General features: G+C 48.9%; 7 protein-coding genes across 7 annotated transcripts; 4 read left to right on the top strand and 3 right to left on the bottom strand.

Annotated features, from left to right (window-relative positions):
• Positions 1-140: 140 nt before the first annotated feature.
• On the bottom strand, positions 141-1,548 carry CTRU02_202428 (IBR finger domain-containing protein; the record flags this gene model as incomplete). Its single annotated transcript, XM_036719841.1, has 2 exons — positions 141-478; positions 543-1,548. 2 exons carry the CDS (start codon positions 1,546-1,548, stop codon positions 141-143), a joined length of 1,344 nt encoding a protein of 447 aa, XP_036588543.1.
• Positions 1,549-2,860: 1,312 nt separating this feature from the next.
• Positions 2,861-5,146, top strand: CTRU02_202427 (ATP-dependent RNA helicase DBP7; the record flags this gene model as incomplete). Its single annotated transcript, XM_036719840.2, has 1 exon — positions 2,861-5,146. One exon carries the CDS (start codon positions 2,861-2,863, stop codon positions 5,144-5,146), a length of 2,286 nt encoding a protein of 761 aa, XP_036588542.2.
• Positions 5,147-5,880: 734 nt separating this feature from the next.
• CTRU02_202426 (uncharacterized protein) lies at positions 5,881-7,033 on the top strand (the record flags this gene model as incomplete). The annotated part of the gene is made up of 2 exons (XM_036719839.1): positions 5,881-6,068; positions 6,121-7,033. The coding sequence occupies 2 exons, from the start codon at positions 5,881-5,883 to the stop codon at positions 7,031-7,033; spliced, it is 1,101 nt and encodes a 366-aa protein (XP_036588541.1).
• A 231-nt stretch (positions 7,034-7,264) lies between these two features.
• Positions 7,265-8,977, bottom strand: CTRU02_202425 (peptidase family M28; the record flags this gene model as incomplete). The annotated part of the gene is made up of 5 exons (XM_070204039.1): positions 7,265-7,414; positions 7,477-7,955; positions 8,016-8,067; positions 8,121-8,790; positions 8,850-8,977. The coding sequence occupies 5 exons, from the start codon at positions 8,975-8,977 to the stop codon at positions 7,265-7,267; spliced, it is 1,479 nt and encodes a 492-aa protein (XP_070062621.1).
• A 1,583-nt stretch (positions 8,978-10,560) lies between these two features.
• On the top strand, positions 10,561-11,667 carry CTRU02_202424 (acetylxylan esterase precursor; the record flags this gene model as incomplete). The annotated part of the gene is made up of 2 exons (XM_036719837.1): positions 10,561-11,020; positions 11,084-11,667. 2 exons carry the CDS (start codon positions 10,561-10,563, stop codon positions 11,665-11,667), a joined length of 1,044 nt encoding a protein of 347 aa, XP_036588539.1.
• Positions 11,668-12,015: 348 nt separating this feature from the next.
• On the bottom strand, positions 12,016-12,885 carry CTRU02_202423 (nonribosomal peptide; the record flags this gene model as incomplete). Its single annotated transcript, XM_036719836.1, has 1 exon — positions 12,016-12,885. The coding sequence occupies one exon, from the start codon at positions 12,883-12,885 to the stop codon at positions 12,016-12,018; it is 870 nt and encodes a 289-aa protein (XP_036588538.1).
• A 6,198-nt stretch (positions 12,886-19,083) lies between these two features.
• Positions 19,084-19,624, top strand: CTRU02_202422 (histone H3; the record flags this gene model as incomplete). Its single annotated transcript, XM_036719831.1, has 3 exons — positions 19,084-19,138; positions 19,205-19,393; positions 19,440-19,624. The coding sequence occupies 3 exons, from the start codon at positions 19,084-19,086 to the stop codon at positions 19,622-19,624; spliced, it is 429 nt and encodes a 142-aa protein (XP_036588533.1).
• Between the last annotated feature and the right edge of the window lie 877 nt (positions 19,625-20,501).

Here is a 20,501-nt window from a genome sequence, read left to right as displayed (position 1 = left end):
GCTTTTTATTCAACATGCTGATTCTTATTACAAAAACTTTGCTCCTCGGATGAACCACCGCTGACTTTACCCTCGTCGTTATGATCCCTGTCGCCCACAAACGTCCACAGCTGTTCTCCGTTGAGGACGATATCCAATGATCAAAGGCGGTTGAACCGGCATCTTCGGCAAGCACGAATGCGACACTGTCTGCATTCGTATATGAATGTAGGCAAGGTATCGTGGCACTCCTCACAAGTGAAAGAGCCACTACGAGACCTCCAGGACATGTGTGTGCACTCATGATTCTGCATGAGGTTTTGCGCCTCTCTCTCAACTACCCGTGCCTGTCTGCCTGCATCAAACTGCTGGAAGCCTGCATTTCGATTCGCGATGGCATTGGCGCGAGCGTACAGTCGCTCCTCGTTCCACTGCGGGCAAGTACATGTCTTCCATTTCAGACCACATACGTAGCAGAACTCAGCATGGCAAGGACAAGCTGGAAGTTGAATATCAGTATAAATGACAACAAAGGCAGCAGGCACAAGTTTAGAGGAACTCACTCATGTGGTTGCAGCCGTGATCCAGTTCTACGACTCTGCGGCAGGAGAAGCAACGTTGCCACCCGTTCTCGGCGGCGAGCTGGAGCAAGCTCTGCGTCGCCGTATCATTACCGCAGTCTTCACCCTGGTGTTCTGGGCCCTTACAGATGGTGCAGGTCTTATGAAGACATCGTGGACAGCTCGCAATATCACCTTGGATCAATCCTTTTGGAATGAAGGTGGAACATGTCGGCTGATGGCAGTAGGTGCGGTTCGTGGTCGAAAACTCGATCGTCTTGGCGCGAAACTCTCCCACGAGCTTGGGTGTTAGAAAGATACGATTGTCTTCGACGGGGATTGGCTGGCCACAGCACCGGGGAGGAAATAAAGACTCATCGGTGAGTGATGCCTCGAAGAGGGACCGGAGACAGTCGCCGCAGTACTCGTGGTGGCAGGGGCAGCCGGCAATTTGGATGGAGGGGTATTTTTCCATGCAGCTGTTGCAGGTCTTCTTCTCCTGGTGAAGATGTGCAGTCCCGTTATTCACATTTCGTGATGCTGCCCAGGAAGACGATTCCGGCTGGTCATTGTCATCTTCATCTGCATTTGCAGATACGTAAAGCCGGTTAAGCCTCTTAATCAAATCAGTGTCTAATTCGGGCTCTCCCCCCATGTCAGCTCCATTTGGAGTAGCCGTGGCGACACCAGGATGGATAAGCCCACCGCGACTGAGACGCAACGCCGCTTCTCTGTCCCGTGCTGCCTGCTTCTCCTGCGCAACCAGAGAACTGATGATATGTCCGTCCTGACGATTGGCTTTCGCGATGCTTTTGCACATACACCTGTCAGAGGCTAATTGCTCTCCAGCCTTGAGCTCCAACTTATACGCCTCGACAGCGAAGTCAGAATCTAGGAGGTCATCCTCTTTGTGTTTTCCTTTGTCCGCCCTCTTGATACTCTCCAAGTCCTCAAGCTGCAGCCGAATTATAAGGTGGAAAGTTTCGTCGTCGACATCTTGGCAGAACATGGTGATACTGTAAGAGATATTTAGTAAAACTTCTTTGAAGACGCATGGTTTGGGCGGTTACAGCCGACAAAGAGGTATTGCCAAAGACGACAGTTTGTGCAGCAGCCAGAAGAAGCACTTGCAAAGGATATACAGGCTGTTAAATTCTCATCTGAAGCCTCAAGTTGAGCAGATGAGCGCTTGGTTCCTCAACCTTGTTTCCAGGCTTTGCAAAGGTGTAATCGAAGGAATTGATGTTGGTGAATGATTGAAGTTGTGGGCGAAACCAGCACAGAACGCTCAGAATGGGAAAAGTGGTGTTGTTGGTGGAAGAACTAACTAACTGGCTAGAGGGCTGTGGAGGCTGGCTAAGACCAGTGGTGGCGGCCGTCAGCCCACGTGACGGGCCGGCGAGGCCTGCCACCCACAGAAGTAGGTCCAGCTTCCGCATAGCGAGTGAAGGTGTAGGGGGTCAGGCTCTATACCAATTTCAAAAGCCTGAGTCAAAATTATCTTTTTCTAATTGAGCAAAAAACGAAGCTAGTGGCTGCAACCAAAAGCCTTTCTAGGAAGAACAAACGTCTGGAGGGTTTCTACGTTCGCATTCACTCCTTGTTTCCAATTTCACCTTCCAACGGCAGGAATGGTCGGTCGGCCTCCTGCATGGGTGTAACAAGGGCAGGTGTGGTGTGGCGGTCGTAGACCAGCCAACAACGGAAGGCGCACCTATTGGGTATACACAATTCCGAGCATGACGTTGGGTCCCGGGGATTTAGCTTGATTAAATAGCTGGATCTAGATTCTTTCAATGGTAGCGTTCACTGTCCAAATTTCAAACTGCCGCATGGAGAGAGGAAGTCAAATTCAGACCTCAGTAGCAGGCTGCTTAGGCCACCACAGGAAGAAAGACGTGCGTATCTAACCAGGTTAGCCTGTCCAAACCTTGGAGAAGCTTCGACTTGTATTGGGCAACTACCCCTCTTCGGACCCCCGCCTCTGGTCTAGCCAAGCTTATATTGATGGTATTTCAACTTTAATTTATCTTCAAAAAGTGATCCAATCTTTAATAGAACCAATGAGCCGAAGCTTACGCATCCTAAACAAATGAGGCTGTTTGCAAGTTGAACGCCGCTAGTGAAAATCCTAGCAACCAACGGCCCTGCAGCCCCAGCCGTTTTGTGGAGAACATTGCATAATTGGCATATGGGGACAGTGGGGACTTATCTAATCACCGATAACGATAAGACCCTTCATCCTGAAATTTTTCCTCAGAGCTTGAACCGCCTTAGTGACCTTTCATCAGCCCGCGATCGACGACATTCTCATCGACAAAATGGCGGACGACGGCATGATTCTCAATTTTGACCTGGGGACTGGTCCTTTAAAGCCTCAGGTCAAGATTCAAGGAGGTCGCTGGCGCGACAGAGTGAAGGCACAGAGAATCGCAAAGGGCGTGGACAAACGCCCTTCATCGCCTTCTTCAGATGCTGCCCCGCCTCCACAGAGATACACACCCGCGTCCAGGAAACCTCAACGAGACCGCCCCAGCGACGAGGACGGTGCTTATGGGCGCCCAGCGAAGCGGCCAAGAGCTGAGCCTCCACGGCCGAGCGCTTATCAAACTGGCAAGCTGCCGCCCGGCAGCATCTCGACTGGAGGCAAACCGAGAGACGGCCAAGTCACTTCGAAGCTTTTCTCATTCAACCCGACACCCAAGACAGTCTTTGACGAGCCTAACGATGGTGAGAAGGTTGAGGAAGTGGCGCAAGAGCCTTCAAACGCCCCCTTATCGGACGAGGCTGCCAGCTTTCACGCCCTCGGTATCTCAAGACGCCTCGCCCTGACCTTGTCTGGCAAGATCCAGCTCAAAGCGCCCACTGCTATTCAGGCCAAAGTCATTCCACAACTGATCAAGGAAGATAGCGATGCGTTTGTGCAGGCGCAAACGGGTTCCGGAAAGACGCTGGCTTACCTGCTTCCTATCCTCCAGCGGATCCTTTCCGTTGAGGGACAGATCAAGAGAGACTCGGGCCTGTTTGCCATTGTTCTGGCACCCACCCGCGAACTTTGCAGACAGATTGATGTCGTTCTTGCCAAGATTCTCCCACCATACCTCGTCAGCACGACGGTCATCGGTGGTGAAAGCAAACACTCCGAGAAGAGCCGCCTACGTAAGGGTGTTAACATTCTCATCGCAACACCCGGTCGCTTGAGCGATCACCTTCAAAACACCAAGAGTCTTGATGTTGGCACTGTCAGATGGCTGGTTCTCGACGAAGGTGATCGTCTGATGGAGATGGGTTTCGAGGCGGAGCTGCGCACCATTGTCGGCAAAATTCGCGAAGGAGGTCTATCGGACACAACCGCGAACGGAGTCTCACTTGCCGGCCTGCCGACACGACGTGTTACCGTTCTCTGCTCAGCTACGATGAAGATGAATGTGCAGAAACTTGGCGAGATCAGTCTCGAGGATGCTGTGCACATTACCACGTCAGAAGAGGAACAGGATGGAGCAGAGGAGGTTAAGTTCGAGGCGCCGGCGCAGCTGAAACAGAATTATGTCATTGTTCCCGCCAAGTTACGACTGGTCACACTCATCTCACTCCTCAAATCGACCTTTTCGCGTAAGGGATCGGTGATGAAGGCAATCATCTTCCTTGCTTGTGCCGACTCGGTCGACTTCCACTTCGACCTCTTGCGCAAACCGCAGCCTGACGACGAGAAACCATCAGGCAACCCTTCGCAAACAGCCAACACTGTTGCCCCTGCAGCATACATCACCTCGCCCGCCAACACCAACATCGTTCTCCACAGACTCCACGGCTCTCTTCCCCAACCTGTTCGAACAGCGACCTTGGCATCCTACAGCAACTGCAAGGACCCGGCAGTCCTCATCACCACCGACATTGCATCTCGTGGTCTCGATGTGCCTTCCGTCGAACTTGTCGTCGAGTACGACCCGGCTTTTGCCGCTGCCGACCACGTTCACCGTATTGGTCGTACTGCCCGTGCTGGCCGTCCCGGAAAGGCTGTTCTCTTCCTGATGCCTGGATGCGAAGAAGGATATATCGAGCACCTGAAGGCTAAGAATGCTTCTCCTCCCAAACCTGAACTCTACGACACCGTCCTCCAGCGCGGATTGACGACACCAATGGACTTTCCTGTTGAGACAGACGCCAAGCCTCTCCCCGCAACAGACAAGAGCTTCAACGCTCGCGCCGAGAATCTGCAACTCCACCTTGAACAACGCCTTCTCCTGTTTCCGGCGAAGAATCTCCTCGACGAGGCTCGCAAGGCTTTCCGCTCCCATATCAGGGCTTACGCTACGCACGTTAAAGAGGAACGTGTGTACTTTGACATCACTGAGCTCCACCTGGGTCACATGGCCAAGGCTTATGGCCTGCGTGAGGCGCCATCTGGTGTCGGACGTGGCGGCCACGACAGCAAGAAGGCCGTTATGAAGCAGAAGGCTGCCAACAAGCGGGGCGAGAAGAAGTCAAGCAACGCCATGGAGGATATCAACACTGCTGGGGGTGCCGAGGCGAACGAGATGGAGAAGAGAATGAAGATGAAGATGAGGGCAGTGATGAACTCTGCCAGCGAATTCAACCTTGGTTGAGGCAGTTGTGTATAATTGGGTTGGGCAAGGTTTATAGATAAAAAGGACATGGTTATAGCGTTGAAATAGTCATACCCCGATCTGGGAAATTTTATTTGTCGAACTTGTATGCCTTGCCTATATTTTTGCTCGTGACGGTTGGCCCAACCAGCATAGAATGGTGTTTGTTAGGGTCACGTGAATACCACGACAACTATGCGACACTGAGAAAGCAATCCGATTCGGAATCTTTGAAGCTCCGCAAGAGCACAGTCTATCACTTGAGAAGCTGACAGGAGAGAATACCTGCTTCGTAGCTGAGGTATTGCCATAAAGCTTCAGGTTGCGTCTGCGTGTCGTAGGTATGTAGCAAACGGGGTAGGCGACCCCAGCCAATTGAATATCGAACTAACTCCGCTATCGCTCCCGCAATTAATTGTTAGTGCACCACATGCTCATGGCTACCTAGCTTCATCTAAAAGTTCCAAGACTTCCGTCAACGGTCATTGATAGCGACTTCCAGGGTCGACTGCCTTCACTAGAGCGAGCCTAAATGATAAGACCATGGCCTGATTGCATTTTATAAGATTTTCCAGCGTAAACATCAGCCGCACCCTCTATCGTATGCGCCTGAAAACTTCCAAACATGACGCGGCGACTTCCTTGGGAGCGCGATGATGACCGATCAGCAAGAACGCCAGTGAAAAGGAGTCCAGCCAGCTCAACCCCTTCCCGTCGAATCTCTACACCACAAAATGTCACTCCAAAGCCGAAAGCGACACCAACACCCACACCGCGCGAAAACTCAAACCACCATCCAGCTCTGTCAAATGGCTACCTCGGAGGTACTTGTTCATAATCTGTCCCTCTGGGCCTGGCGCTTACCAGGCATAACAGGAAGAAGCCCGTCCACCTCACCACCACCGCAACCTCTGCCAGAATCGTGAGTGAATCATGTAACCAAGACCTCACTTCAAAAACTGACCTTGGAACAGTTTCATGATAGAAGGGCTGGACAATGACGACAGATACCGGATGGTCGAGGACGAACTCTTTACCATCGCCGGCCAATTCACCGCGCACCTCCACGCTGCAGAGTATCAGCGCCTGAAAGCGCAGACAAGATCGCAGAACGCGGAAACAATCAGGAACATATCGCGCCCCGTTGTCGGCTCACTAACCGAACTTGCCCGGAAACGTCAGGAAGAGCTGCTCCGTAAGGAGAAACAGCGCGAAGCACTTCGTAAGGCGAAGAAAGAGGCTGGTCTCGAAGAAGGGAGCGGCGACGAGACGAACGTCTCATGGCGCGGAACTTCACTCCAGGGGCTTATGAACAGCCCCAAGAAGAAGGAGGTGCCTCTCATGGCGCTGACAAGGATGGATACGGGGACAAAAGCTTCGACATTGTTTGGAGGGGCTGTGAAGTCGCGAAACAAAAGGCCTGCACCCACGGATAGGAGAGACGAAGATGTTGAGACGGAAGATGAGACGGATGATGATGATCTTGGAGGTCCAGTCCGGCCTCCTGTGAGGAGGGAGCTCGCGCGTGATCCTCCTGCTACTGCAAGACCAACACAGGCGGCGAGGCCTGTTCCACAGATGCCACTTTCCTCTACAGCACGAATACACCGCACTGTGGCTGGGACGAGCTCGAATGCAGGCATGAAAGCTGCTTCAAATACTAGGAACCAACCCCCCTCGACAACGACACCGAACTCGTCCAAGAGCAAATTGCCCACAACGACAGAAAGCGTTGTAAAGGACGAAGATGACGACGATGATGATCTCTTTACGCGTTTCAAGAACCGCAACGCAAGAACAAGACAAAGGCGAGACACAAACACAGGCACGAAGGAAGTGAAGACGGAGGGACGGGACCATGATGATGTAATTCCCTCCTTTATGTAGTGATTGGCGAATCTCCGGATAGAGACCACATGCAATATACCATTTTGGCCATTCATCTTCTGTTGCAAGGATTAATGTTACTACGCAAGCCAAAGTCACTTGAGGCTTTCCTAACGCTTCTCGTGATGCTCACTCAATATAAGAGTAGCTGATCAAGACTAAATCTTACATAGCCGCTGTCAATGAAGCCGTAGCCACAAGACATAACTACGAGGTCACTGCTATAGAACCTCAGCAATGATGGTGATCATCATCAGATTCTTCAACAGTCGCAATTGTAGCCCTTTTCTGCGCCAAGTGTCCAACGACCTCACGAGCAGTCAGCCTCTTGATGAGGTTAGTTCCATCCAACGCGAGAGCCGAAAGCACATGGGCGGTTGTCTAAAATCGTAATGTCAGCCGAATAGGAACCTACTACAGGGAATAAGAAGACGGAGCATTACCTTTGCATTCACCGTAAGTTGACTCAAGTCCGTATTTTTTATGTCGTCGCACGACTGGTGGTAGCACGGGTCCTGAGCGGATCCAGTTCCAGTGTGAAGGCCCCCGATGGGTTTGCTCAACACCTGCCAGAACGACGCGTAATCGCTTCCGTTGGTGAAGCGCGCGGCTGTGACGTTGATGCCCTTGGAGACGAAGTCGGCAGTGAACAGCTCTTGGATTACGTCCGAGCCAGGAGGCGCGGCGACGCCGTACGAAGCACCGTCGCCGTCGAAAACCCCGTAGTAACCCTTGGACACCATGTCGAAGTTGAGGTAGGCTAGGATGTTATCCGCCTCTGCGGAAGGGAGGTTGTTGACGTAGTACCTCGAGCCGATGAGACCCTTTTCTTCGGCACCCCACCACGCGAAACGTATCTTGTTCTTGACAGAATATTTGCTGAGAGCAAGGAACAACTCTAGCAACAGTGATACACCGGAACCTAGGTACGTAAAAGTGAGAAGGCGTGACGAAAACAAGCTTGGGTATGGATAAAAGTTACCGTTGTCATTGATCCCCGGCCCCCATGCCACACTATCCAAGTGAGCGCCGAGCTAAATACAGTCAGTAAGTAAACAACCTAACCTCTGAAACGGCAGATGCTTACAATAATCACATTCTCAGGATCACCGCCTTCGGTCTCTGCAAAAACGTTTTGCGTCACCCGGCGATCAACGTACTCGCCCTCCCAGAAAGATGTGGCGAGCACCTCCCCAGCTTCCAGGCGAGCCTTGAGCGGGTCTCCGATGTACTTGTTGACAAACCCCGTGGGAACATATGTGCCGTCATCTGCCGGGCCGAGCGTGCCGGCGGTGAGGTTGAGCGCAAAGTCATTAATCACAATTACCGCAACGGCTCCGGCCGCCGCCGCGGGCTTCATAACGCCTGCATGGAATCCGTCGCGGTAGCCGGGACAGAGAGCCTCGCGAACCAGGACAATCTTCCCGCTCACTCCCCGGTCCGAATACGAAGCAGCGTCGCAGGCCGCTGTGCCCTCGGGCCCGGCAACGAGCTCTGCAGTAATGCCTTCTGCCGAAGTAGGGGGGGACTGCGATAGGCCGTATACAGGGAGCTTTTCGCCGTTCACAGTCAGGTTGGCCCGTATCTCGCTGCTGAATACTGCAGGAAAGTCCTGCTTCCAGACCTTGGCGCCGCTGACGCTGGAGATGCGATTCCAAACGAAATCTACAGAGGCTTCGTAGCCCGGGTAGCCGAAGGCGCGATTCCCGCCATTTTCGATGGCAATGTCGTTCAATCGGACTAGGTTGGCCTCCAGACTGAGAAGAAGGTGGATTTTTTAGAGTCAACGTCAACCGAGTTTTTGAAAGACACATACTTCTCTTTGGTTACTTGGGCTTGGAAACTGGCCGAGTCAACGAGGGACTTTTCGGCCTGTCGTGCATGGATTGCGCAGACACCCTGCGCTGCCAAAGACAAGATCGTAGTCGTTGCCGGTAGCTTCATCTTTACGATGATGGTAACACAGAGACAAGAAGGTATCGCGGTTGAGCCATGATTGAAATATTAGTCCAACGGCGAGGAGCCTTCGCTTTAAGCCTCTGATCATGCTATGTGGTTGCATGGCACCATAACGGATTCTGCGGGGCATTTCGGGCAGGGGATTGAAGAATGAGGAAGGTCGCAATGAAGATATCGGACTTTAAGCCTGATTCTTTACGAGACCGACAAAAATCACGCTTCGCCAAGGAGTTGGCTACCCCATTGTTTATAAACAAAGCAATATAGTTGCAAAAAAAAGTCGCTTCGATCGCGACAGACCTCACAATTGACGTGTTTACTGTGTCATGGTCTTCCAAGTATGGGGCAACCCACACACCTTGCGCTCGGTAAAATGCCACTTTAACATGATGCAGGAACTGCAGCTTGCCCCCTGATCCTACGAGCGATCTGACAGCATGCCAACGGATCTATCCGTCGCATATGTGTGTTGTTGCTTATTCAGAAGGCCTGGCCAATCTGGTCAGCTGCTTAAGTGTAACGACATTCAGGGATGCTGCATGCATTCAACAACTTGATCACAGTCCAAGTCAGATGGAAGATTATCCGATAGCTCGCGGAAAGCCGTCTTTTTATCCTTCAAATTCTATTCCTAGTCAACATGATGTTCGTCAAGTTGATCTGCGGCAATGGCGTTGGCTGATGAAAACCAAACCATAACGTAATATGAGCCTCATCGGGGATAAAACAAAGCTGTAGGCGAACCGGAAATATTCAACAACCGAACCAAAGTTATGGCTGGCCGCGCCCCTAATGAGTGCAATTCTTTTGTCAAACATTCGCATCCGATACTTCGCTTGACAACGAGCCGTCTCGAATCTGATACATGCGGTCCACGACGGAGGCCCTCTATTGAATCACAGTGGCCCACGAGCTTAAGTCGTGGCTGGCTGCCCTAGATGCGGGCTCTCCGGGTATAGGTCCACCTAAACCTCAACATGACACACCGTTTCTCTATTTTGGTACTCGTCAACCAACCCTTTACGCGCAAAGGCCAACGTCATTTGGATCCGCGGCCTAGCCTTTACGATCCTTAGAAAATGGAGTTGTCACTGACTCGGTCGAACGAACGACAGCTCCAGTGCCACATCAGCCAACCACCAACACAAAAAAAACAACTGGATTGACTTTTTCATCACTTTTCCAACAGCAGTCCAGCGCCCACTTTTCACGGGGGATCAACAGGAACTTTTCCTCTGTTTCGCCCCCCCCCCCCCCCATTGTCAGCGCTAGGATGGAGACATGACGTTGATTAGGCAAGTGAACCAGGCCATCAGGTCCCGGGATCCCCTAGTCTTGGTGGATCCAGTTGTCGTTCGGTTCGTATTCGATGGTGCTCCGAGTCCGCTTTGCCGGTTCTGGGGATTTGATTAATCCCCAACCTCACCAGCAGGGAAGCTCCAGAAGATAAGCCTTTCAAAACTCCTTGGGTATCCGTACTCGTCGTTTTATCCAACCTCCCCTCCTCTCCCCTTTCCACCTAATCCGCCGAATCCTCAGCAAACACCTGCCAATCCGCCCCCTTCACGATGGTTCCAAACCTCTCAACGGCGCTCGTCGCCCTCTCTGCGCTCTCATGGACTTCGGGAGCCTCGGTCGTCACGCGACAGGCTACTGGTGCCTCCGAGTGCCGTGATGTGCACATTTTCCTTGCGCGTGGAAATAATGAACCGTATCCCGGCCGACAGGGAAAACTCGTCACAGCAATTTGCGATGGGCTCGACAGCTGCGATTATGAGGACATTCAGTTCTGGAATCCTTTAGAAGCGCCGTATTGCCAGTCCGTCGAGGAGGGTGCTGCCAATGGTACGGCACAAGTGACCGCATACAACAAGCGGTGTCCGAACTCGAAGCTCGTCTTGAGTGGATACTCACAGGGTGGCCATGTCATTGGCGATGTCTTGGGTGGTGGAGGTGGCAGGTTCTTTCAGGACTGCCTCCAGAAGTCGAACCCGGGTCTCGACGCTACGAAGGCGCCGGGAAACAAGAGTAAGCGATGAATGATTGATTACCCACTGGGATCATCAAGCAGACTAACCTCTTACCTTATAGTTGCTGCTGCGCTCATCTTTGGTGATGTACGGCACACGCAAAACCAGCCGTACAACTACCTTTCAGGATCCGGCGCCCAGGGATTGTTTCCTCGCCCCGAGGAGCAGCTTGCGGGAATGAGAGCGTACTCCAAAGTGATGCGCTCGTACTGCGTTGATTCGGACCCTATCTGCGCTGGCGGTGATATTTCCGCAAACCACCTGAACTACTTCGATATCTATTCCGGAGATGCCGGCAAATGGGTTCAGCAAATGGTCGGTAATGCAGAGACAACCACTTCGAGCAAGGCGGCCTCGACCTCAACAAGCGCCTCAACGATGCGTACGAGTACTTTGGCGAGTTCATCGGCAAGCGTGACAGCAACTAGTGCCTCTAGTGTGTCATCAGCCACTGGGGCTTCCACCACTGTGGCGATAACCACTGGCGGTGCGCCATCGACCGGAGCATCCACTCCGGCTTCGCCGACATCCGATGTTCCCGGGTCCTCCGCAACCCCGGCAGCTCCTAACAACACAGCAGGCAACTTAGCTTGCAATTTCATGCTTCTGGCTTTCACGTTTGTTGCGGTGGTAATTGCAGTCTAATTGGGGCATCTTAGGATGTGGGCGATGGCTGTTGAAAGTATTTACGACAATGATATAATAACGCGAACACACACGGATGGAAGCATTAGACGAATTCTGTTTGGAATACCCCAGAAGTGATCAACAGGACAGAAAGGAAGTTATATAATTCGCCTAAAACATATCGACATACCTTGAGTTGGGGCACAAGGGCATTGTCGAAGAACTTGTAAAGGCACCATAGAAATTTGAACCTCATGATAATACAGCGATAGAACTAGAATATGAACTTGTTTGAACCATTGCATTTGCCTGTTATTTCAACTCTGCCGTCTCAAAACGTGTCTTGCGTACATAAACATGATGCTATCAATAGTCCCATTCACCACACCACTTGACCATCAGCTCCGTGGATATAGCCCGAGTTTCCTTCAAAGTCCTGCTCAAATCCATAGTTCTTTCCAAGTCACCCGAAGTAAGAGTGGCCAACTGGTCTTCGACATCACCAGCCTCAACCATTGAGTGCTTCAAAAAGTCAAGTAATTTGAAGGCTGGGTTGCTTTCGATGTCATCCGTCGAACTCTTCTCAAGGGCCTCGAGCCACTGTTCCCAATCAACGAGCGCTTTGATTCGATCGCCGTAAAGGGCTGCGACTTCGGGTGCCAATGCACCCCACAACGTTTTGTGAGGGTTGATGCCGTAAAAGCATCCGGTAATCCGCGACACAGGAACCGGCTCCGAGATGCCGGCAATGTCCAAGACTAACCGGGCGACGCGGTCGATAGGAAGCCACCTGATACCATTCATGACGCCCAAGTCGCGGGGGAAAAGCCCAAGGGCCTTGACCGAAGAACCAATGATGCTCGGCAGCCAGTCATGCTGATTCCATACGCTGTTGCCAGATGTGGTTACTTCTTGACCCGCGATCTGGCCGACGCGGACGACAGCCGCCGGCATGCCACACTTGTCTGCCGCGGCTTTGAGAATCAACTCCCCGACAAGTTTGCTGCGTCCGTAGCCGGTAGTCGGCCTTGCGAGGTCGCTTTGTCTCTCAGAACCCGTCTTGCCAATCGTGGACAGCACGCTTGATACGAAAATAATTGGAACCTTCTTCTGGGCGGACAGGCTAAAGTCGACGAGGTGGCGGACGCCTTGGATGTGCTTCTCGAACGACTCAACTGCAAGGTTGAAGTTCACCGACCACTGACAATGAATTACTCGATCAACTTCGAGTAGCATGCTGGCGTAGACTCCTTTCTGGAGGCCAAGGTTGGGCTTAGGGTTGGGTAATACCCGCGGGTACCCGTATGGGTAGTACCCAAAACTACCCGTGGGTAGTTTGGGTAAACCCGAATTACCCACGGGCAGTCCCACTATATTTACCCGCGGGTTGAAAGGCCCGTGGGTAAAACGACCCATGGGTTACACTACCCACGGGTAATTTTGCTACCCACAAGAAACGCGGGAAATACTGTAACTAAGATAGAAAGAAAATATAACTAGTTAGTTATAGGGAGAAAGAGTAAGTTACATAAAACATAGATGGCTAGAATAGATTACTACAAATATAAGAAACTAATAGAGAATAATACGATAAAGTCGGAGTGAAATCAGAGGAACAATGTATATTTAATCGCTATCCTCGTCAGGAGAGAGTTCGACAAGATCTAGCCGAGTAAGTCTCTTCCTTTTGCGACCCCCAAGCTCGGAGAAGTTTGGGAGTTCTTGGGATACAGAAGGCGTAGGTGAGTTGCTAAGTTGGGAAACTTGACTCGATAGTTTTGGCTGTTGAGAGCTAGATAAGGATGGCAGCTCCTCATCTCTATCGCTAATATCCTCCTCTTCTACTGAGACTTCGTAAGGAGGCGGGGAGGGAGCATCTCCTATAGCAGTAATAGAGATCTTAGTAAGATCATCAGAGACCTTCAGATATCTCTGAATATCAGCTTTATCCAATAGAGAAGAGTAGTTAAAAGCTTCTCTAATAATATGCTAGCGCTCTTCAGATGCTTCAGTAATATTCGTATCATCTAGAACTTCCTCAAGTGTGGTTTGGGAAAGCCAGGCCTCATTATTCTGGCTAATTTTGATAGTCAAAGTATCAAAAATAGTATCAGCCGAAAGGTTAAACCGAGCGTAGTGACAGATATGGCGAGCAAGGCTGAATGATCGCTCTAAGGGTATTGACGTCGGTTGAATAGATAAGAAGTCTCGAGCCATGCGACAAATACCATGGAATCTGGGATAGCTATTGTCTAGGCGGACCCAAAATTGCTAAACAGTTTCATCAGGGAACATAACTAAATATAGTTATTAGCTGTTAAGCCTAGTAAGATATAAGTCTTTATCTTACCAATATTAAAAAAGTCATTACAGATATTTCGTGCGTCTTGGGATGATGACATTTTGCCCTTATAATAGGTTAGTACAGTGAGTTGCTACAATAGATTGCTACAAATACCCTTTTCTTTGGACTGCGTGATAGTAAACTATGCAGAGTGTATCGGAGTCCTTCAGTTGCAGCTTTTTGAGTATTGGTATGGCGTTCCGAATCTTGATGGTACTGCTTTGTATATACCTCGATAAATTCTTGCTGTACTCGAGTTCGAAGTGAGGCTGAAGAAGGAAGGTATTCGAAGTAATTTGCGAATTGGAATCGCGTGTCAAAAGTACTCGAAACTGATGTCCCAGCTTCAGGGGTAAGGAGAGTTGCAATACCATATACCTTGAAGGAATCCTCTTCAATTAGCTTTTGAACGTATTTTTCCAGCTTCTCTTGGCCCTTTTTCGTAGCAGCCTGAAGGATTGATATCCAAGTAAAGTCTTTGCTAGTAACTTTATCTTTAAGTGCAGAGGCGCAAAAGTACAAGTGAACTGTTGCAACTTGTAATAAAGTAAAGGTATGACCAGGGGTAAGGTCATTTAACCGGCTGAGGATGTTTGTAAAGAGTAAAAACGGGCTGGTGATATCAAGCAGAATATCAAGAGCCTCCCAATCGGTCTCCACAAGAGAGAATTGTTCCTGTAGAGAGTGCTTTTCAACCCAAGCTGAAATCGTTGTTTTAAGCTCTCTTGCGCGGAGACACATAAGTGTAGTAGAGTTCCACCTTGTCTTAACATCGCGGAGGAGGCGTAGTGGTCGCTGGCCAATGCGAGTCGATTTCTGGAGGTCGAGAAACTCTTGCGTCTTCTTACTAGAAAGCTTAAGGGAAACTGCGAGGTCACGAATCTGGAGGTATATATGTTAATATAAAATCTTATAACTAGGTGAAGTATCTAACCTTTTGAATAACAGCTCCAAAAGGATTTTCCCCAGCAGTAGAATCTTCAGTATCAAAATCATCGTCAGAGTCCTCTTGATCTTTAGCTCGAGTAGTAGAAGGCTCAAACTCTGTAGAGGCTTCTACCATCGAAATTCGAAGAGCCTCAAAAATCGCTCGAACAACAAGGTTGAAAATATAGGCTAAACAGCGAATATGATATATCGGCTATACTATAGATATCGACCCTTTTGCAAGTTCTTGTGCTAGGACTTTTGGCTTAAAAGAACTTGCGTTGTCTGCAGAGACTGTCTGAAATCGAATTGTCTTCTTCGTCCTCTGGCGAATATTTTCTAACAGAGTCGATAAAGCCGTTGCTTGCTTAGAGGCTGTATGACCATCTATCATATCAATAGCACCAAGAAGAACCTGTTATAACCTCCAGTGCTTGTCGATAAAATGGCATAAAACACCAAGCAGTGAATATTTTAACCCAGGTGTACTCCAGATATCAATCATCAGAGAGACATAGCTACCAGGCGGAATTAGCTAAAGAGTGTGGTGTTGAATGCGTAAGGCCTCCTCGGATATCCAGCTTCGGAGCGTCTTTCGAGATGGGAGGTAGTAGAGAGGATTCAGGTATAAACAGAATTGCCAGAAACTTAAGTTGTCAACAGTATTAAGCGCTAAGTTAGATCCAACAATACAGTAAACTAATGCTTGATGCTCCGAGACTGCTTTCAATTAGGTACCCTAGATTGCGATTACTACAAATGATTGCTACAATGACCTGTAAAACTTACAGGCACCTGGTTTACGCCTAAACGTCGAGTCTTACAAGACTTTGCAGCGAGGTGTCGTTGCATAGCACTTATACCAGAGTTTTTGATTGTTAGATGATTGAAAACTTGGTGACAGTGCTTGCAGACTAATTTTAGCTCCCCTGATGTCATATGGTAGCCTTGGTGAAAGTGATCCCAGAATGATACTCGGCGTTGTAAAGTCCACAAGGATTTGGCGAAGCGTTTTCGTTCAGGTTGAGGGGATTTAGACAACGGTATATGTTTGCCAAGGATTACCCATTGGAGATACCATGGCAGGGTTTTGAAAAACGAGAGAAAAGTCTAGAAAGTCTTAATAACAAATAAAATGATTTCCGACTGTATCTATAAACCAGAAGGTGGAGTATTGATTGTTAGAGTCTGCGTAGAATTTACAAGCTCGAAAGCAGCAGAACAATCGGATGCAAAAGGGTCTGGCCCAAAAGGGTCAGACGCAATTGAGTTCGACATCATACGTAGTAAGAATTACCTTTAGTATAAACAGGAAGTAGTTTGCAGGATTACTACAAGATGAATACAAACATTTGATTATATAGCCTTACGTAAATTTCTATTTTAGGGTTTCTAACTAATACGTTTCGTACACAAATCTAAAAGCTCTGAATTCTCCTTCGACTTGTTTTTTCTCCCACTTACATTCATCCTTCAATGCCTCGCTTATCAACTAGCCCTGTGTCAGATCAGAGCTCTCCGCTAACAGTAGAGGGCTCTTCACCGCCAAATAGTTACCCCTCATCATCAGCGAGGGGTAATCCCCTAAAACAGCCAATTACAGAGATTCGGGAGACTCCGCCAAGAAGTTCAAGTCATGCAACCTACTATAGCCAGGCTAGCCCAGACCTGAGTCAACCAGAATTACCACCGCTGAAGCGGAACTTTGCGACGAAGTTAGCGAGACGAACAGATACTAGCCAACCACCAACCATTGCACGGAAAGATCAGCTAAACTTCGCGCCAAAGAAGCAGCTAAAAGCTGCTCGAAAAAAGCCCGTCCAGATCACTAAACGCCAGAAAGTTCGTAGATAGAGGCCTAGTAGTAAGTAAGAAGTAACTCTTTATTATTTAATTACTGAAATGTGAAGCAAATGCACTTCGTAAGATTCGAAAATATCAAAAGACCACCAATCTTTTAATTCCGCGGAGCAGTTTCGCAAGAGTAGTTCGAGAAATAACACTTGATCTTCCACTAAGAAACCGCCATAAGATCCGCTACCAGTCAATAGCTATAGAGGCTCTCCATAAGATAAGCGAACAGTTTCTAATCAACATGTTCGAGAGTAAGATATCCTATCCTAATCTTCAAACTATTATATTAACATGAATATTAATAGATGCAAATCTCTGTGCTATTCACGCTAAAAGAGTAACTTTACAGAAGAAAGATCTTGACTTAGTTAAACAGTTAATAAAGAAGATAAGAGCATAGAGTGCTAGATTGTTTTAACAGCTATAGATTACTACAAACGATTGCTACAATACGAGAATCAGACTAGAGAGAATTCATATCCTTATTCATGCTAGCCTTATTGCTAATTCTTAATTCTTAATCTGTCAAACAAACCCTCTCGCTATGCTCATCTACAATTATAGAGAAAAGTCAAGCAAACGAGTTAGCTTCTAAGCCAACTCATAGACCTGACGCCAGTTGTATAGCGCTTTATCCCGAGCAAGGTCAAGCTTCAGGAAGAATAGTATCAGCTTTAGTATAGCTGAGAACTTCTTATCCATCGCAGATAAGATGTTAGCTGTTTTATCGAGAGCAGTAAACTCTTCCCAAACTTCAGCAGGGCCTAGAAGCTCCTAAACACCTTTCTTGATCATCGAGTCACTGATCTCAGAGAACATAGCCTTCACTAAAGGCTTTAGAGTAGAGGCATATCGGCGCTGAGCTGTAGTGAAGAGAGATCCTTGAATCTTGATGGCTAGGCGGTGCGCGAGTGCGAATTAGCTAAGAATATTAGTATTACTACAAAGGATTGCTACAATTAAGCACTTACGTCTTCTTCTTCTTGACAGAAGAATTAAGAACCAGGCGTATCTTCTTCTTCTTAGACAAGCGGTTCAGGTGCCAGTACTTAGCGAGTGCAAACCAAAGAAGCACTTCCTCTTTAGTAAAGATATCGCCAGCTACTAGAAATTTAAAGCCAGGTCGAATAAAGCCATAATCCTCCATCGCAGCTAGGGTAAAGGCAGGATTGCTATTCAGCCGCTTGACCTTGATGTAAAGTATCTCAAGAGTCATCTCCCAGGTATCACGGAAGAACTAGTATTCTCGGATCTAGTTTTCCTGTCTGTTTGTTAGCTATTGCTATAGTAATTAATTATAGTCATCCAGTTACCTAGATCATCTTGTCGATAATCGCATTCGACTGCTCAGCAACATTAATGGTCGGCAACTGGTTATCAAGGTCAACGTCAAAGTTAAGCATGCCCTCAACTCCATCCAGGTTTTCCTAGGTAGCCTCATCAATCTCATTCAAAGGGATATCCTCCCAAGCCTCGTCTTCATCGTCATCGACGATATTATAGGAGCTAGACGAGACTGGGCCAGTCATCTAAGCTAGCAGCTGGTCTGGATGGTTGCCTTTGAGGAAGCTAAAAGCACTTGAGCACTGATTTGAAACACCAAAAGAAATAAAAAAGAACTCACTATCGTGCATCAACTTGCTGGATTTCCCTAGCCTCAAGGGCCGCGCGCTCATCAGCAGACGCACTGATGTAGGAGCTTTTAGCCCTCAAGGCTTTAAGCTTGCGGGATTTCTACTAGTTGATCGACTTCTTCAAGCGATCAAGTGCCTTCTGCTTCTCAGTCATCTTATCGATGCGCTGACGAGACTTCTTGGTGTGCGCGTTGTCGGAATAATCCTCTTCAGCTTTACGCTTGGCTCCAGCACCAGATCCAAGCGGTCGGCCTAGAAGAGATTAGTACAAATGATTGCTACAAAGCTGGTATGAACGTACCGCAATCCTGTCCTGAGGACATATTTTACTACTGTTCCCTAATTGATTTAATAAGTCAAAACCAATAATTGTGAGATCAAAGTATCAAATTACCTTAATTAAGAGGCTTGTCGGTGCGGCTGGGTGTTAGTGGTAGAGGTAGGTTGTAGTATTGTCTGGGGAGAAGTTTTCTAAAGCTTCAGAACCTCACAAAAAAAAAACAAAATACGCCAAAAAGTGGTCTGTGCATAGCCGCGGCTTCTTGTTTTTTTTCTCAAAAAGAATCTCTTTGAAAACCTCTGTTTAGTAGTTATCTGTAAAAGATTCTATATTGATTAGACCTAGACTTGTATTTCTAGGAGTCCTACCTGATTCATAGTTAACTTTATAATATAATGCCTGGCATAGCCCGAAAGACTATGCCTAGTACTAAGGAGCAGCAGAAACGCCGTTAGCGCCCTGGCAGTAAGTCTAGATTGCTACAAAAGATGGCTACACACTAACCCTAATACCTAGCAAAAGCTCTCCGGGAGGTCAGGAACTACCAGAAGACATTTGACTTCCTGATTCCGAAGCCCCTATTCCAGCGACTCTGGAAGGAAATCTGCGATGACATCGACCCCTCCAAGCGCCTGCGCTGGCAGGCGACTGCTATTAGCGCTCTTCAAGAGTCTTCGGAGTCTCTTCTCTTTGGTGTTTTCGACAGTAAGCTTCACTTGCAAACTCTTATCGAGTTGAACGAACTATCTAGTGATTAACTTTGCTGCGATCCACACCAATCGCGTCACCATTAAGCCGAAGGATCTGCATCTCGTCCAGGCTATCTTGAAGGCCGGCAGAGTCCACGGAGACAAGTGGTTCGACCCCGAGTCTGGGAAATGCAGGCGATTAATTGAAGGCATTCAGGGCGTTCGGAAGTTAGGAGTAACAAGGTAGCAGGTCTATTCGTTGCGCAATATATCCACTCTTGAGGCTGGCTACTACAAAAGATGTCTAAAATTCGTGATGCATACTTACTGAAATCTACCCACGGGTATACACCCGTGGGTACCCAAACCCGTGGGCCCCCCTTCAGTTTACTACCCGTGGGCTTTTTTACCCAAACCCACTTTACCCATGGGTACCCGTGGGTAATAGTAAAACTTTCGGGCACTACCCATAACTACCCGACCCATTTCGCGGGTACCCGTGGGACCCGCGGGCCGGGTAATGCCCATGCCTAAACCGGCTGCCTTAACTTCCTGGTGGCTGGAACTCGCGTTGACATGGCCTACACCGTCAGTAAATTGTCACAGGCGAATTCAGGGCCTTCTAAGGCCCATCTTCGTGCTATTAAGCACTTATTCCGATACCTCAAGGGCACCGTTTATCTCGGTATTGTACTTGGAGGCATCCCCACGATCAACGAGTTGGGGCTCTACGCTGCTGCAGATGCCTCTTTCGCTGACAACAAGCCATCACGAGTCTCGACAGGTGGTTACGTCGTCTTCCTCGCTGGTGCGCCGATTGCTTGGAAGTCAAAGAAACAGACTTTCGTGACTTTGAGCACCACGGAGGCTGAATTCATCAATCTCACACCTACGGCAATTGCTGTGAAGTGGATCAGACGTTGCCTCTCCCAACTGCTCGGCAAACCCATCACCACGCCTACTATCATGTTCACTGACAGTGCCAACGGCTACGACAACGTCATGAACCCACTCAACGAGGCACGAACCCGCCACATCGACGTCCGATACAAATGGATCATACAGGAGGTTCACACTGCGAAAAGCATCGAACTCCGACTCATCAAGGGCGCTGATATGGCCGC

This window comes from Colletotrichum truncatum, assembly GCF_014235925.2.
Source record: "Colletotrichum truncatum strain CMES1059 chromosome Unknown Contig_0001, whole genome shotgun sequence".
Taxonomy (NCBI): Eukaryota; Fungi; Ascomycota; class Sordariomycetes; order Glomerellales; family Glomerellaceae; genus Colletotrichum; species Colletotrichum truncatum.
Note: the sequence above shows the minus strand (reverse complement) of the source record. Positions and strands in the feature narration are given on the sequence as shown.